The sequence below is a fragment of the Nymphalis io genome, chromosome 14, assembly GCF_905147045.1.
Source record: "Nymphalis io chromosome 14, ilAglIoxx1.1, whole genome shotgun sequence".
Taxonomy (NCBI): domain Eukaryota; kingdom Metazoa; phylum Arthropoda; class Insecta; order Lepidoptera; family Nymphalidae; genus Nymphalis; species Nymphalis io.
The window spans coordinates 8,460,517-8,476,015 of record NC_065901.1 but is presented as its reverse complement, the minus strand read 5'-3'; the positions used below and the strand labels follow the sequence as shown (position 1 = coordinate 8,476,015).

General features: G+C 33.5%; 2 protein-coding genes across 10 annotated transcripts in view; one reads left to right on the top strand and one right to left on the bottom strand.

Moving 5' to 3' along the window:
- Positions 1 to 363, bottom strand: part of LOC126773254 (endophilin-A) — a 34,687-nt gene extending 34,324 nt beyond the window's left edge. For all 7 annotated transcript variants that reach the window (XM_050494063.1, XM_050494068.1, XM_050494069.1 and 4 more), the window contains exon 1: positions 164 to 363. The gene's annotated coding sequence lies outside the window, so the exon portion shown is untranslated. The remainder of the gene's footprint in view (positions 1 to 163) is intronic.
- Positions 364 to 972: 609 nt separating this feature from the next.
- Positions 973 to 15,499, top strand: part of LOC126773189 (dmX-like protein 2) — a 36,368-nt gene continuing 21,841 nt past the window's right edge. For all 3 annotated transcript variants that reach the window (XM_050493913.1, XM_050493912.1, XM_050493910.1), the window contains exons 1-19: positions 973 to 1,229; positions 1,871 to 2,071; positions 4,594 to 4,747; positions 7,581 to 7,654; positions 8,796 to 8,925; positions 9,047 to 9,167; positions 9,274 to 9,459; positions 9,667 to 9,794; positions 9,942 to 10,102; positions 10,599 to 10,677; positions 11,872 to 12,058; positions 12,305 to 12,489; positions 12,955 to 13,062; positions 13,132 to 13,316; positions 13,475 to 13,589; positions 13,734 to 13,926; positions 14,395 to 14,542; positions 14,765 to 14,963; positions 15,230 to 15,445. In XM_050493913.1, the coding sequence (XP_050349870.1) occupies positions 1,143 to 1,229; positions 1,871 to 2,071; positions 4,594 to 4,747; positions 7,581 to 7,654; positions 8,796 to 8,925; positions 9,047 to 9,167; positions 9,274 to 9,459; positions 9,667 to 9,794; positions 9,942 to 10,102; positions 10,599 to 10,677; positions 11,872 to 12,058; positions 12,305 to 12,489; positions 12,955 to 13,062; positions 13,132 to 13,316; positions 13,475 to 13,589; positions 13,734 to 13,926; positions 14,395 to 14,542; positions 14,765 to 14,963; positions 15,230 to 15,445 (2,857 nt within the window). In that variant the 5' untranslated portion in view covers positions 973 to 1,142. The remainder of the gene's footprint in view (positions 1,230 to 1,870; positions 2,072 to 4,593; positions 4,748 to 7,580; positions 7,655 to 8,795; positions 8,926 to 9,046; positions 9,168 to 9,273; positions 9,460 to 9,666; positions 9,795 to 9,941; positions 10,103 to 10,598; positions 10,678 to 11,871; positions 12,059 to 12,304; positions 12,490 to 12,954; positions 13,063 to 13,131; positions 13,317 to 13,474; positions 13,590 to 13,733; positions 13,927 to 14,394; positions 14,543 to 14,764; positions 14,964 to 15,229; positions 15,446 to 15,499) is intronic.

Sequence of the window (15,499 nt, the reverse complement as noted above, 5' to 3'; positions counted from 1 at the left end):
AAGCTAGAGAAATTAGAAATTTGACTAAGAGTTGCCGCCAAAAGTTCATAATATATAAATAACCTACTCTTTTGCAAATCTATTAGGCTTTATAAATATTAGTTATAAAATGTAATTAGAATTTAAATTAGTAAAACATGAATGTTAAGCACTTTCATCTTACCTGCTTTCTAACCGCTTCTGTTTTCTTTTCGTTTAATTCGTTGTGGTTTCTTTAACCTAATTACTGGGTTCACTTAACACTATTAATTTTTTTTAATAAAATTTCTTTTTAAAATATTAAATCGATACTCAATACCCCATCAATACACAAAAACAACTCCGAACTCGTACACATACATATAATAATATCAACCGACTAAATATGAACGTAACTTGTCATCTCGTAACTACTCAACTCAAATTTGTGTTAATATTATGTATTAAATACACATAACGTTTAGCAGTACATTTAAAAAAAAACACCAGTAAATTTACACTAAAAAAAAAACTGTTCCACTGGGAAGAGATTAAATAAGAGCCTACTTTAATAATAATATAATACCTATGTCAATTATTGTTAAAGCAGCAGTTAGCTTTTATAGTAAAATAAATATGATATAGTAACTTGCGTATGAGTGATTTTTTTTTAAATTTGAATATATGGGATTTGGGAATTTGGGGGACAATTTTCTTTTGTATAAAAACTCGTAACTTTACAGCACGTAAATTTTCTTTTTTCATTTGATGTGTTAATTTTCGTGAGATGTTTGTGATATTCTGATTTTATAACTAACTTTTTAATATTGTTTGAATATTCTAAAATAACATTAGAATTAAGACGTAATAAACATAAATAACACAATAATTTGATTTGTGAAATTTACATTGTGTAGACTATAAAAAAATCTTTTTAAATGTCACAAATAATGGTTTACCTCTTGTTGTTATCTCTTTCTAGTATTACATACGTCATTCTCTCACGTTCGATGTGTGGTGTCATAGAGAAATATTCGTGATCGTACAACTCGCAGAAAAACTTATTCCAAATGATGAATTTTACTTCTTATATTAACTATGTATTACATTCTTAAAAATATGGTAGTGTTGTGCGGTAACTTGGTACAAATATAACAAGGAAATATTAGTTAAAATAACTCATTATGAACTGTCATCAAGTACTTAGTGGTGCCTGTAATTCAGGAGATCAATGTTTTGCTGTTGGTTCAGTCGAAGGGATACCTTTTACTGTAAGTATATTAGGCATTAACTCTTGATTATGTTGCGAGTCTCGTGACCAAATATATTAGATCCTTGTGGTGGTCATTTAAGAGTAATGATTCTAACAGGAAAATCTAATTTAGACGGGTATGATAAGAATATTATTTTTATTGTCTTAGGTGTGAAACAGACACATACTTTATTTTTTTTTTAAATTGACAATTTAATTGAATCTATATTATGATCAATGTGTAAATTAATTTTCTGGGAACAATCATTTTCATGACTTCAGTTTTATATTATTATTCTAAAATACATTGTTTACCTTGAAATTGTGTTTATGTAGCGATGTATATTGTTTTGCCCATCATGTTAAGCATAAATGATAATATAAAAACAAATACATTTTCATTAGCAGGTAATTTATATTTAAATTGATGATATTGTTAGTTATAGTTTTTTCATTTAATTAGAATGTACTAAAGTAAACAAATATAATATAACATGGCTATTATATAAAGAATTTTTGTGTCTACTAAAATATAAAATCATTTATGCAACAACTTTTATATAGTTTTAAATATTTAATTGCAAATACCCTCTTTTTGATTAATTTATTTATTAAATGATTACCCTATTTTTGATTTGAAACTTGATTATATTTTTTTAGGCATATGCAGCAGGATGTAATATAGTGATACTTGCTTCAAACTTTGAACGTGTTCAAATAATACCTGGTGCCATCCATGGCTATGTTCGTATTAGCTCTCTTGACTGCAGCACTGATACCGGAAAAATTGCCGCAGCATATGGTGCAGAAGTGTGTATTTTTGAACCAACACCTCTAATACATACGGCTGCCACTACTCATGTAAGTAAACATTTGAAGTATTTTGTATATTAATAAAGTATTTGAGTCTCAACTATTTCTTGTCTTTCTTTTTATCTATTATTATATAATAAAAATAATAATATCCTTTAAATATTTTAGTTTTTTATATATTATATGTGGGTATATTTTAGAATGCAAGTAAGTTTTTAAAAAGAGAAATGTTTTTAGTTGTATTAACATGATATTTTTATATCTTATGTAACTCTCAGTCCTTTACTGAGGGTTATGTAAAGCCTTTATTCCCTTATTAATATGCCCTTATTACATATTTTATTTGACATCATTATTAATGTCATATCCATGAGTATAATTTCAAGTCAGATATTAAAAGTAAATTATTCATGTGTAATTTCATTTGGTTATGAACTAGCAAGGAAGTGAAGCAAAACAATAATTGCTGTAATAATTTCGTGTTCAAATCATAATTAAATATTTTTAAGGATGTGTAAAGTATATGCTTATAGACAATTATTGGCCCATCGGAATTTTGGAGAATATGATATTTTGCAGAATAACTATTTTTATAATTATGGAAAACAACCATGTATCGCTAAAATATGTAATTGCGCGACTTTCATACGGAACACAACACCCGATAAACGTTTTTAAAATGATATAAAACAGTCGAAGTTTTATTAAGTAAATTCGAAATGCCAAAAACGCGCTCAAACGTTTACCTTTACACTAAATAATCAAATATATATTTTCTATTCAATTACACGCTTAGAAGAACACGTGACTACTCTTTCAGCATTTATGCGTTGGTAAAATTAGGCTAATGATAAAAGTTATGCTCACAGTGACATGTTTCATTGTTTCATACAATGACGATAGAAAGATCAAAATCAGTAATTAACTAAATAGCCGTTGTATGTATATACATATATAATTTTGTTACAAGATACTCGTGAATTGCAATTAATCCGATTGCCCTTTAATTGCCTACATGCGTCTCATTCTTAGCAACTCATTAGAGTCGCATGGCTATTATATTCATAACAATATAAATAAAAGTATATTCTTAAAGAGACCTTGTACGTGTAGGCAATAAATATAGATGAAACTGTTTGCTAGTATTCAATTCGTTCAACGCTCTCGTAAGTCACATGATGTGCAATTGTATATTAAATTGCTCTTCATAATAATGCATTGTAATACTACTCACCTCGAAGTTACATCACAATGTTACGGATATATGAAAATTAATAAACGTTAAAGGACATTTACTGTGATAATAAATTATGTAAATATGTATGGGTGTTCGGCCAAAAATTACACAATATTAAATAAAAAAAATAAAAAATAATTCGCGTCTTGTTAAACTATTACAATTGTAAACATAAAATACGTGTCATATCTTATCTAAAAATAAGAATCTAGATACGCAGTTATGATAGTAATCTTCAAATATAAACAAATCAAATATTTCCTAGTGGACGTTAAAAAGTCCAAATTACATTCGCTTAGTCAATTAATGTATTTTAAACAGTTTACATACAGAGATAATTGTAAAAATAGAAACACCCATTGAGAATGAAGGCTATCGCCCAAAGATTTCTTCCAGACTATGTTTAGTATCCACAATGAATTGAATGTGTTCGACTGTGTACGCAATATATACTTTAAAATGAAAAGTTAAGACATATTTCTTTTACTTATCTATTAAGTATATATAAATTTTATATGCATTATTAAATTGAGCCAGATACAAATCTCTTCTAAAAGACGTTTTTTTAAAATAAAAAACGAAATGTACTTAATTTACATTGGCTCTTTCGAGTAATCATTTTACAAGCTTCTTAATGTAACGTCTGCTCGGAATATACATAGATTATATGAAGGAAAGTCCGTAAGATATCCAAAAAGGGAAAAATAATATTACTCTTTATTAAACATAATATACTTATACGTAGTAATCATAAACAATTAAATGGATGTATCCTGTATGAAATTAATGAATACTAACACGAAGCTCTTGAATCGTCTATATAATCTAGTTCAGTGTAATATGTCTTATTTATTAATATAATCACTGATTGTTTTCCACTTACTAACCGAAAATCAATAAATGGTTTTTACATTTTAAATATAAAGACTCGACGCAGTTTATTTTATCACGCGAATTACGGGTTCGATTAACTATAACATTAACCACACCTAATAAGTAATGTATTTTTATTCTTAATCTTAAGTATCAACAAAAACATTTTTATCGCTAGCTATGGAACTCATTACGATATATTTAAAAGGATTAACTCACTAGAAGATATGTCAAAAGCAGATTTAAGTGATTTTAAAGCTGGGTAATTATTTTAAATGATATGATGCATATTTAAATTATTTTTTAAGTTTGTCTGAAAGGCATTGCCGTCATAAGTAATCTAACTGGTTAATATTGTTCTTAAGTTAGTTCAGCTAAAACTTCATTTACAGTTAACAGGTTATTATTATGCTACGAAATGAATTATCGCTACGAATATATATGTTATTATTTTTAAAAGGGCCTAGAATATCGGTGGGTGCAAACAGGCAAACTGGTGGCGGATGGTCCGATCACTGCTCTTTCATGGAACCTAGAAGGCACGCGGCTCCTTACCGGAGGCAAGATCCTACAACTATGGCACCAAGCATCGCTATATCAGGACGACAGTCAACGTAAGTTTATCATCAATTTAATACTACACATTATTTTAGAAATCATTAAAAAGATTCCGTTTTTATTTTGAAAATAAAAACAAATTCAAATTCCAATGGAAGAAGGAGCGCACATAAACAAACCATAGATTACCATATTCCATGCGATTTTGCTAATATCTCTGATATTTTGTGCATTACAACACAGTTGTCGGTGATCCCTATTTATAATGCAATTCTTACACTTATCTTTTATATCTACTTCCGAAGTTCTGATAACCATTTCGCGGACAAAACTAAACTTTTCGCGAATCAATAATAAATATAATTGTTTATTTAAGATCTCAACCAATAATATCGCGACAATTAAGTTTGTTATTTGTCTTTACTCCTCTTATTTTTTTTAAACAATTTATAGTTATCATAAACAATATATACGAGAGTGTCTACAATAGTATTATATTGCGCCGTAGCTGCTAACGCTTCCAATTCGACAGCACATTTATTTATTTTTTGTTCAATGCAAACATAAAATAAAATATATTTTAATTTAACAAAATATAATATATACACCTATATATATATCAGATTTGTGTTTGTTAGATGCAAACTTAGAATTATAAGAAATATTTTTATGCTTCCGAAGAATTGTTTGAAGTATATACAGTTGACGCACTGATAATTCAACAAACGTGCATATTAGTACGAAAAATATTGAATAAAGAAATCCACACAAATTTAAATTTTAAAACAAAATCAGCTATACAAAGTATTCAATTGCGTAACGCAGATCATATTACCTTGCGCATCCCTAGAACTAATTACGGAAAAAAATTTACTTTCGAGGGAGCTAAGCTGTACAACGGATTACCGAGGGACATTAAAGAGCCCACATCTATGGCAAGTTTCAAAAGACTTCTAAGATTTTATATAACAAACAACATAGTACAATAAATATAAATAAATGATAAAACTATAATTCTAAAAAATTCTAAAAACAAAAAAAAAGAAAATGGAAAAAAAGGAAAATATATATTAAAATAATAATAATAATAATAATAAAATAAAATGATGAACAGATTTCATTAAATACGCCGCATCCATACTTTTGTATTCCTGAGGTGACACGGCGGACGATATGTTTAACAAGCTCGTCGATCGTCGATCGAGAAGAAAAAATTTCTGCATCTACCTTCTTTCTTATGAATTTTTGTAACACTGTACGCTTAGATTTTTATATTAGTTTGTAACTTTCTCATGTAAGTGAATTTCTATAATTCCTTATGAGAAATAAATTCTTTAAACTTAACTGTAGGGAAACGGATAGGCTTAGAGATTATAATTTTTAAGAAAAGTTTGCCTTCTCTCTAATCGAAGTATATTGATCTTCGCAGCACCTCCCCAAGCTTTGATGCAGTAAGTGATATTAGACTGCACAAGTGCGTAATTAACAGTTTTTAAAGTCTGGAAACAAACAGATGCCCTGAGATATCAAAATACATACATTATTTTCCTTATACGTGAAATTACAGATTGAATGTGATCATTCCAATTGAGACCCTCGTCTATCGTTACTCCGATATACTTAATGGTCTTAGTGCGAGAGATTTTATTGCAGTTGCAAGGGACAGTATCCTTGTATTCAGAACGATTTTGAGCGACTTCTTATGGTTGAAGTATGCTATTGGTAGAGCACAAACATGTAAATATTATTATATCTACGTTTCATATTGCATTTTGGTCAAAATGTTATTAGAAAACGCTGAACGTATAGTTAATTAGTTTTGATACTCAAAATTTTACTTAATGCTAGCCTTCGTATATGCGGAACAATGACTTGATTTAGAAAAACGTAGAAAAATTAGCACTCGATATAATTTAATTTGAGAATGACGTGCTTTAGAAATGGAAGCTTTATGTGGAGTATTCCAGAACCCTTTGTCTCGTTACACTCGTAGACGAGTACATTATATAGTATAGCTCTTAGCTATAAGTATAAGCTGTATTGGCACGATCCCTTTGTTCGGAGCGATGCTTTATAAAATGATTACCTAAGTTGCGACTCCAGCCGTGAGACGAAAAGCCATATCACGAATAAACTGCCGCACTGGCACATTTCCAGCAAGTTTTCTGGTAACAGTTTTATCGATTTCGCAGCATTGAATCAAATTAAATGTACGAAAGAAGAAACGAAATCGTTATTACTTACGAGTTAGCTACAGTTTTTAAATTAACTTGTCCTCGATGAAGACGCTTAATTAATTAAGTACAACAATTTATTAGTCTTTTGCGTAATATTTGAATAGTCGGTATGGCCGATCGGAGTGGCTAGAAAACGTCTTGCGGGATCAATCCCAATTATCGCTTAATTTTCATGTTCTTAACTTTCCCGTGTTCGGTGGTGAGAAAAAACATCGTGAGGAAATCTACACGTGTATTCTATTTAAGACGAGTATAAATTTTAGTGACATTGTTGTAATGTAACAAATAAAACAATTTTTACCTTTTTTTTTTTAAATTATCTAATAAATTAATGTAAGCATGTATTATGTATTTAATTTTTATTTATATTAAGTCTTTTGTTATACGCATTCTGCATTAATTTTAACATTGCGAAGCATTGAATGGCAATGTAATCGAACTTCGAGTACGTGGATATGAAAAAATAATATTGCTTTTTATTAATTTCAATACCAATCTGTAATTCAACGTCAGACCTAGTTTATCTCAATTTACGTCAACCGTCAATTTTACTTATATAACTCTAAACAATACAGGTTTGATTTATGGTATTTGTTAATTGTTTTTTATGATTATAAATAAAAATGTTTATATTTATATTAATTAATTACAGCAAGCTCAGGCGTCACATTCCAAATAGGTGGAGATAAAGATGAAAAAATAAAGCCTCCCGAAGAGGAAGAGCCTGTGAGTATAATGTTACGATCTGGCGATCGCTAGCTATCTGATAAGATAAATTTATAGTGTTATCTAGAGTTTATCGTTTCATACAATTTTACTAACGGCTTTGTTTAAACTTCGCGTTACGACGATGGTCATGCATCTGCTTATCTACGGAACTATGCTAATTTGAATGTTTTAGAGATAACAAGATCATAATATTTTTAGTAATTTTAACGGATATTTATATAGTTTTAACGGATTTTATATTAAATAATTATTATTAAAAAAATAATTTAAAAAAAATAATTAATTATAGTAATTTATTGATTATTATTTCGCTCATGTTTATGTATGTAGTTGTCATATTGTGCATTAAAACAATGATATCTCTCATAGATATGACAATTAAAATAAACACCTATGTCATATTGAAGAAATGTTAATATTAGGTTAATGTTGATGTAAGAACCGGGATGGTCTTGAATCATTTAACCGAAAACGGTATATTAAGATCCCGCTGCTTCGCCCGGTTTTTAGGAAGAAAAGGACGAGCCGTTTGGCGTGGTTGGTAGGTACCTGCCTTTCACGCCGAAGGTTGTGGGTTCGATTCCCACCCAGGGCAGACATTTGTGTGCATGAAAATGTCCGTTTGTCCTGAGTCTGGGTGTGATTATCTATATAAGTATGTATTTACAAAAGAAAAGTAGTATATGTAGTATATCAGTTGTCTGGTTTCCATGGCACAAGCTCTGCTTAATTTGGGATCAGATGGCCGTGTGTGAATAAAGTCCCAGGATATTATTATTATTATAAAAAAAGGGTAAGGCCTATGTCCTTCCTTGCAGTTCAAATCATTATTATTATTATAATCATTATAATCAGTATTATTATTATTAATAATAATAATATTTATATTTATGTCTTCACAAAAAGTTTACAAATCAACATATAACATTTAAATATCAGCTAAATAATGTGAAGACTTGCTTGCAATAGATAAACTGTTCTACTTGTTGTTGTTTTGTTATTAATGGTATACTTTTAATATTATCAAAATACAATATTAAACAACTCATGTTACGTGTCAAATTTATACTATATATAGTAATGTATCGTAAAAATAAATGTTAAAGTTAGTTTGTACAAGAATACACTTTTATTGCAGGATTGGATATGTGTATGGCAATGTCACACAGCGACGCCTGCGCACCATCTCGCGTTCTCTCCGGACGGCGTGCTGTTCGCCACCTCCGGCGTCAACGATAGGCTCGTCAAGATATGGTATCAAAATAAAGGTATGCCTTGAGATGATCCCATTTTTATGTTATCGGTTATTATTAATTACTGATGCCGTGTGCTTTTCGTGTACTAAGACTATATTATTTATAACTATTTGTTTGTTATGTTCCTTTGCAGTATTAGTTCAAGCGAATAGCGAACACAACCCACCCGATCTGAACTACACGTTCATTTACGTAGCACACCCGCGGGCCGTCACACATCTGTCATGGCGAAAAACCAGCAAGTATATGCCCAAGTGAGTTTTAAATAAATCTTTCTACTCATTCATATATTAATTAATTAATATTATACGTGCAACGAATACGCATTGCAGCGCTGATAGTTTGACTTGATCTTTACAGGGGCAGCGTAGGCAACGTGTTAGTGACGTCATGCGTGGACAACATCTGCCGCGTGTGGGCGGAGACGCTTCTCCCGGAGGACGAGTGGGGTGGCTGCGTCACCGCGCACGCGCGCTCCCCGCCGCGCCGACAGCGCGCCACGCACCGACACAAGCACCGCTTTATGCAGCGCTTGAAGCACATGAAGTGAGTTCAACACTGGGCGCAGCTATTGAATCCAGTGAATAGTTATTCAGAATCTGCATGCCGCAGAACAGCTGGTAAAGACTGGTTGCAAGAATAACAAAGATGTGATTGAATTACACATTTAAAAATGAAACATAAAAGTTGCGCCAACGTTTTTAAGTAACGTGTTGATAGTACTATACAATAAATATTTCGTTCGTAACACAGAACATGTTTCCACATCCGGCGGACGGCGCAGTCGTCGAAGCAGCCGGGAGCGCCGATACCCACGCTCCCCTCCACGTACAGTGCGCACGATTTTCATAATCCCTCCCACACTACGTCCTACACCGGAGGTCAGTATTGACTTTTTACTACCAAGTGATAATAGTTATTCAGTTAACACAAAAATGAAGTTTAAAAGGATCATTTGTATTTTATTTTATATTATTTTTTCATTTATGAATCGAATTACAATTGCTGATCGTATAATATTTTCCCAGGTCTCCATTTTCATCTAGCGGCATCTATCAACGCGGAAACCGACATCCCGCTTGTACCGTCGCTTGCTGGCGGCGGTCGCTTCATATTGCACTGGTTACACAATAAGGAGATGCACTTCACGAGCCAAGCTGAGGCGATACTACACGATCTTACTAAAAAAGTAAGTAAATTAAGTGTGATTACAAATTTTCTTGGTTGTAGGGCCTTGTGAAAGCTCGTCTTAGTAAGTGCCACCCACACTCATCACTTATTCTGCCGCCAAACGGCAATACTCAATATTGTTTTGTTCTAGTTTGAAGGCTGAGTGAGCCAGTGTAATAATAACAGAGACAAGGAACATAACATCTTAGTTCCCAAGATTTGTGCCGCATTGGCGATGTAGGAAATAGTTAAAATTTCTTACGGTGCCAATGTCTACGGGCGCTGATTACTATTTACGATCTAGTGGCTATTGCCCGTCGGTTTACCTATGATATAAAAAAGTACTATTTTCTTCATAACCCTCTTATACATTTTTATGACGTAAGTATCTATCGACAAAAAATTACGTAATACGTATATGTATCCAAATATATAATTGACTGACGAAAGTATATAATCAAATCGCTTTCTTGATTAACATTATTATTTATGTTTAAATTATTATGTCGGTTCAGATTTTAGATAAAGAAGAAACGGATGAGGGAGGTTCTGGGTCAGAACACACAACACATCCGGATGGAGAGAATGAAACAAGTATGCAGTTAATTATTTCAATTTATTTCAATATAAGCTTTATATATTTCATATACTTTTGTTAAGTATATTTTATAGAAAAACATTCAAAAGTTGCTTTTGTAAAAGTGATACGCGTTTTGTAGTATACTACGCTATAATTGTATTGTAAGGCATAGAAACCTTAATTTCATAATGTCAACCATTTTTGGTGAACATGTAACACAAATCGATTTTTTTAAAAATACATATTCCATATAACTGAGTTAGTAAGTCAGACGAAAATACCAACAGACTGCGTTCGAGGCGTAGAAAAAAATATCCATGTACTATAACTAATGCAATTTAGCTTATTATAGTAAACTGTCGTTTATTTTCATCTATCTTTCACCTTAACCGTACACTATATGTGAAGGTAAAAAAGATAGGCCCAATTTCGCATAAATATATAAACGTATTTATGTTATAGCCTAAATTTTCGGGATATATTCAAATAATCAATCAAACATGCTTCACTAGCTTAGATAAATAAAACGCAATCATTAAATAATTTCCTTTCAATATAATTAGACGCGTTATAAAGTGAATAATTGCTTTGTATTTTTATTGCGACTGCCTATTTCATGCTGCTATGTAGGACATAGACGACCGAGCCAAAATTTAACTAAAGTCCTATCCGAAGATAACAGCAATAGTGACGAACAACCAGGTAATATTAATGTAGCAGCTGTAGATATTATAATAAGGTTATTGCCCTTTTAGTGCTTATAATCGAAATTGAGTTATTTATCTTAAAAATGGTTTTTTCTTTTCTTTTATATAACTTAAATTATTCATAACGCTTCTAAAAATAATATAATAATAACGTGTAACCAATTAATTATAATCAAATAATCTTTTAACCGTTTTAGTAAAACGAAAATGTAAACGTAATATACTTTTTTAAGATCAATAACGCAAACCTTAACCTTCTCCTCAAAAGGGAGAGGAGGCCTTAGCCCAGCAGTGGGACATTAACAGGCTGTTACTATATTACTATAATAACGCAAAATTGCTAATCTTTAATATTTGAATATGTGTAATGCGAAATAAGATTAAATACCACTGGTCGTCGACCAAAAAAATGGTATAGAAATAGGTGCGCTCTTACAGCATTTTTTAAATAATTTAGTTATTATTTTATATAGTTTAATATAAAAATTATTATTTCTCCAGCTAGTGGCAACCACAGTCACCCCAGCTTATCCAACACAACATCTATAAACTCGATAGCGACGGACGTCACATGTACGCATCTACCAGATTCGCTTGATGCTAAAATAGAGGCCCTGCTGCGGGACTGGCACCAGAGTCCAGATTTATTGTTTTCTATACATCCCGTCGACGGCAGCTTCCTCATATGGTGAGATAAAATAAGAATAGTAAATTATATAAAATAATAGAAAAATTACAAAAATTTTTGGAAAACTTAATGAATTATTATAATATTTTATATATATTTTTTTTATTTATGAATCTGGAAGGGCTATGTACATGTAATTGACCTGCATATTAGATATGTTATTATTGTTTTATAAGTTCATTTGTAGATGCTTTATATGTATGTTGTAAATATGCTCGCTAATTGTGGTCGAACGATGACCGGCAGGGTGTGCGAGTGGCTGGACGAGCTGCAGGCGGGCGCCATCCGGCAGGCGCAGGTGTCGTTCTCGGCGCGCATCCCGTCCGCCTTCCCGCTGGGCGACGCCACCACCATGTGCACGCCGGCCGCGCTGTACCACGCCGCCGCGCAGCCGCTCTACGTGCGCCACCGCACCAAGCCCGTGTCGCCCGGTGCGTGCGCACTTTGCGTGTTACTTGACCTTTATGACTACTGCTTTATATATCTACTGATGGTAGGGCTTTGTGCAAGCTCTGGGTCGGTAACACCCACTCATCAGATATTCTACCGCAAAACAGCAATACTTGATATTGTTGTGTTCCGGTTTTAAGGGTGAGTGAGCCAGTGTAATTACAGGCACCAGGGACATAAAATCTTAGTTCCCAAGGTTGGTGGCGCATTAGCTATAAGCGATGGTTGACATTTCTTACAATGCCAATGTTTAAGGGCGTTTGGTGACCACTTCCCATCAGGTGGCCCATATGCTCGTCCGCCTTCCTATTCTATAAAATAAAAAATATACACACTCATCATGTAAGAAATATGTACTACTGCACACCGTCGATGCTCCGTCGGCCATTGGACCTAAGTTGTAATGTGAAAGGTTCTTAAATTGTAATAAACCATTTTTTAATCAGGTCAACCTCAAGGCGAAACTGTTACGACACCCCTAGCGAGCGTACAAGAAGAAAAAGAGGAAACGGAGTGGCCACAGGGCGACGACAAAGCTACCCAACAGGACAACAGTATGAATATATCAGTTTGACTGATGCACTTAGTTAGCAACTGTTATCTGATTATTAATTTTATTCTAGGTACGCGAGAGGAGCATAATAATGAAATGAAAAGAAAATCAAGTGTCGCTACAGAAGAAAACAATGAAAATCAAGAGGGAGACGTTTTGGAGTCTGCGCCCGTCATCTCAATGGTGACGAATCACACTAATGGAACATTGAACTTGTGGCAATTAACATTCGATGACAAATCGAAATTTTCACAGGTAAATAATTTTTAAATTAAATTAAACTCTTTTCAAAATTTACACTTTAAAGAGTAACTAGTAGAACGATAATTGAGTCTTAAAAAAATGTAATATTTATTTTTGTCATTCTTACAAGAAATATTATTTAATTACAAAACACTGTTAATTTTTTTCAGGTGCTATCAATCGGACACGCTTCTAGAGCATCCGGACATAGATTTAGAGTTAACGACATCACATGCCATCCAGTATTACCATTATTACTTACTACAAGTCACCACAATATATCAGGTAATTGTGTTCGGATTTTTTATATAACAGGTCAAAACATGGGGAGCAAACTTAGTTGAAGTACCTGTGACTTCTCTATCGGTCGTGAGTTGCTAGGCCACCGCGGTCGCGTGACTGTTTAACCGGGGCTGGTGTTGCCCGCAGACAACGAGCGCGACACGGCGGGCGCGGACGTGGACGCGGCGGCGGGCGGGCTGTGCTCGGAGCTCATCATGTGGCGCGTGGAGTGCGTGGGCCCGCTGGGCAAGTCGGGCGGCGTGGCCGAGCTGGCGCGCGTCAACTCGCCGCACCTGTCCGCCTTCAGCAACGTGGCCTGGCTGCCTACGCTGCTGCCGAGGTTCGTGGCTGTGTACTAGTATCACTCAATATACTAAACTTACTATATACATATATCTACTACTGGTGGTAGGGCTTTGTGCAAGCTCGTCTGGGTCGGTACCACCCACTCATCAGATATTCTACCGCAAAACAGCAGTACTTGTTATTGTTGTGTTCCGGTTTGAAGGGCGAGTGAGCCAGTGTAATTACAGGCACAAGGGACATAAAATCTTAGTTCCCAAGGTTGGTAGCGCATTGGCTGTATAAGCGGTGGTTGACATTTCTTACAATGCCAATGTCTAAGGGCGTTGGTGACCACTTCCCATCAGGTGGCCCATATCGTCCGCCTTCCTATTCTATAAAAAAATATATCAAAATCGCAGGCAGTATCTACAGACGTTAAACTTATAACCCTCTTTTTACATCGGGGATAAAAACGTAACTCAAACTGAAAAATTATTATTAATTTACTATGATCTATTTTTAGCACTACACTTGGAAATTTGTCAAATTCTCCTTCCGCCTGTTTCGTGGCCAGTGACGGTGAAAGCTTAAGACTGTTTCAAGCGGTTATCGATGCGCGGACGTTACTAGCTGAGATCGCTACCTCGGAAAGGCGCCATAAAGATGTACTGGTAAGTCAGTACAATATTAACGTGATCCTTGGTTACGTATTTAATAGTTATTACACACTACATTTAAGTGTTAATATGTGACATATGCGTAAGCCTTGACAATTTGGGACTTGGCTAATGTTGTCATCGATGCGTTAAACTCATCAAATAGTATTAGATGTTCCATTTGTTAGTTGGTTGGTTGGTTTCGTACACTTTTTAACTTATAAAATGTTTCGCCAGCATCACGACACCATGTCGATGTCGTCGGATTCAACGATCGAAGACGGCGGAGTGCCTCTGCACGACCGCATCAAGATCGTGTCCCAGCAGTCCACGGCGCGACCCGGCGCCATTATCCAGCTGCACGCCATCGCCGACGCGACACACGACTGGCACAACACACAACTGTTGCACGTGTTTCAAGAGCAATTAATTACCGGTAACCAATATAATATTCTTTAATTCGGCTGTGTTTTTTTATTGTTGTTATTATAATCGTAATTCTATTAAAAATGTCTTATTTGACTCTGTCGTCTGAATTTATACTAAATATAAAAATAAGCTAGCAACTAATTGAATACTACTTTTAATATTTTGTGTTAACCGTTTTATGTTTTCTAGTCTAGATATATTATAAAAATATTATTTTATATTAAACCTTGTAAATGGATATAAAAATTTTATTTAACATAATTGTTTTTAAAGGTGAACGAACAACAAGCGATACAGAAAGTTCGGATTCAGGCGTAGAAGGTCCTGAAGTCAACACAATCACAGAAGCTGGTTTAGAAGCAATAGTAGATTTGAGAAAGGCTGCGGTTTTCAATGAACCGTTTTATATCGTTGTCTTAGAAAGAACTGATGGTGGCTCTACGGTACATATGTGGAGACTTACTGTATCTTCCCAGGCTGATCCTTCTGGTAAAATATGCAAATTTTTTCGTCTTAACTTTCACCAGTCAATAGTATATATCT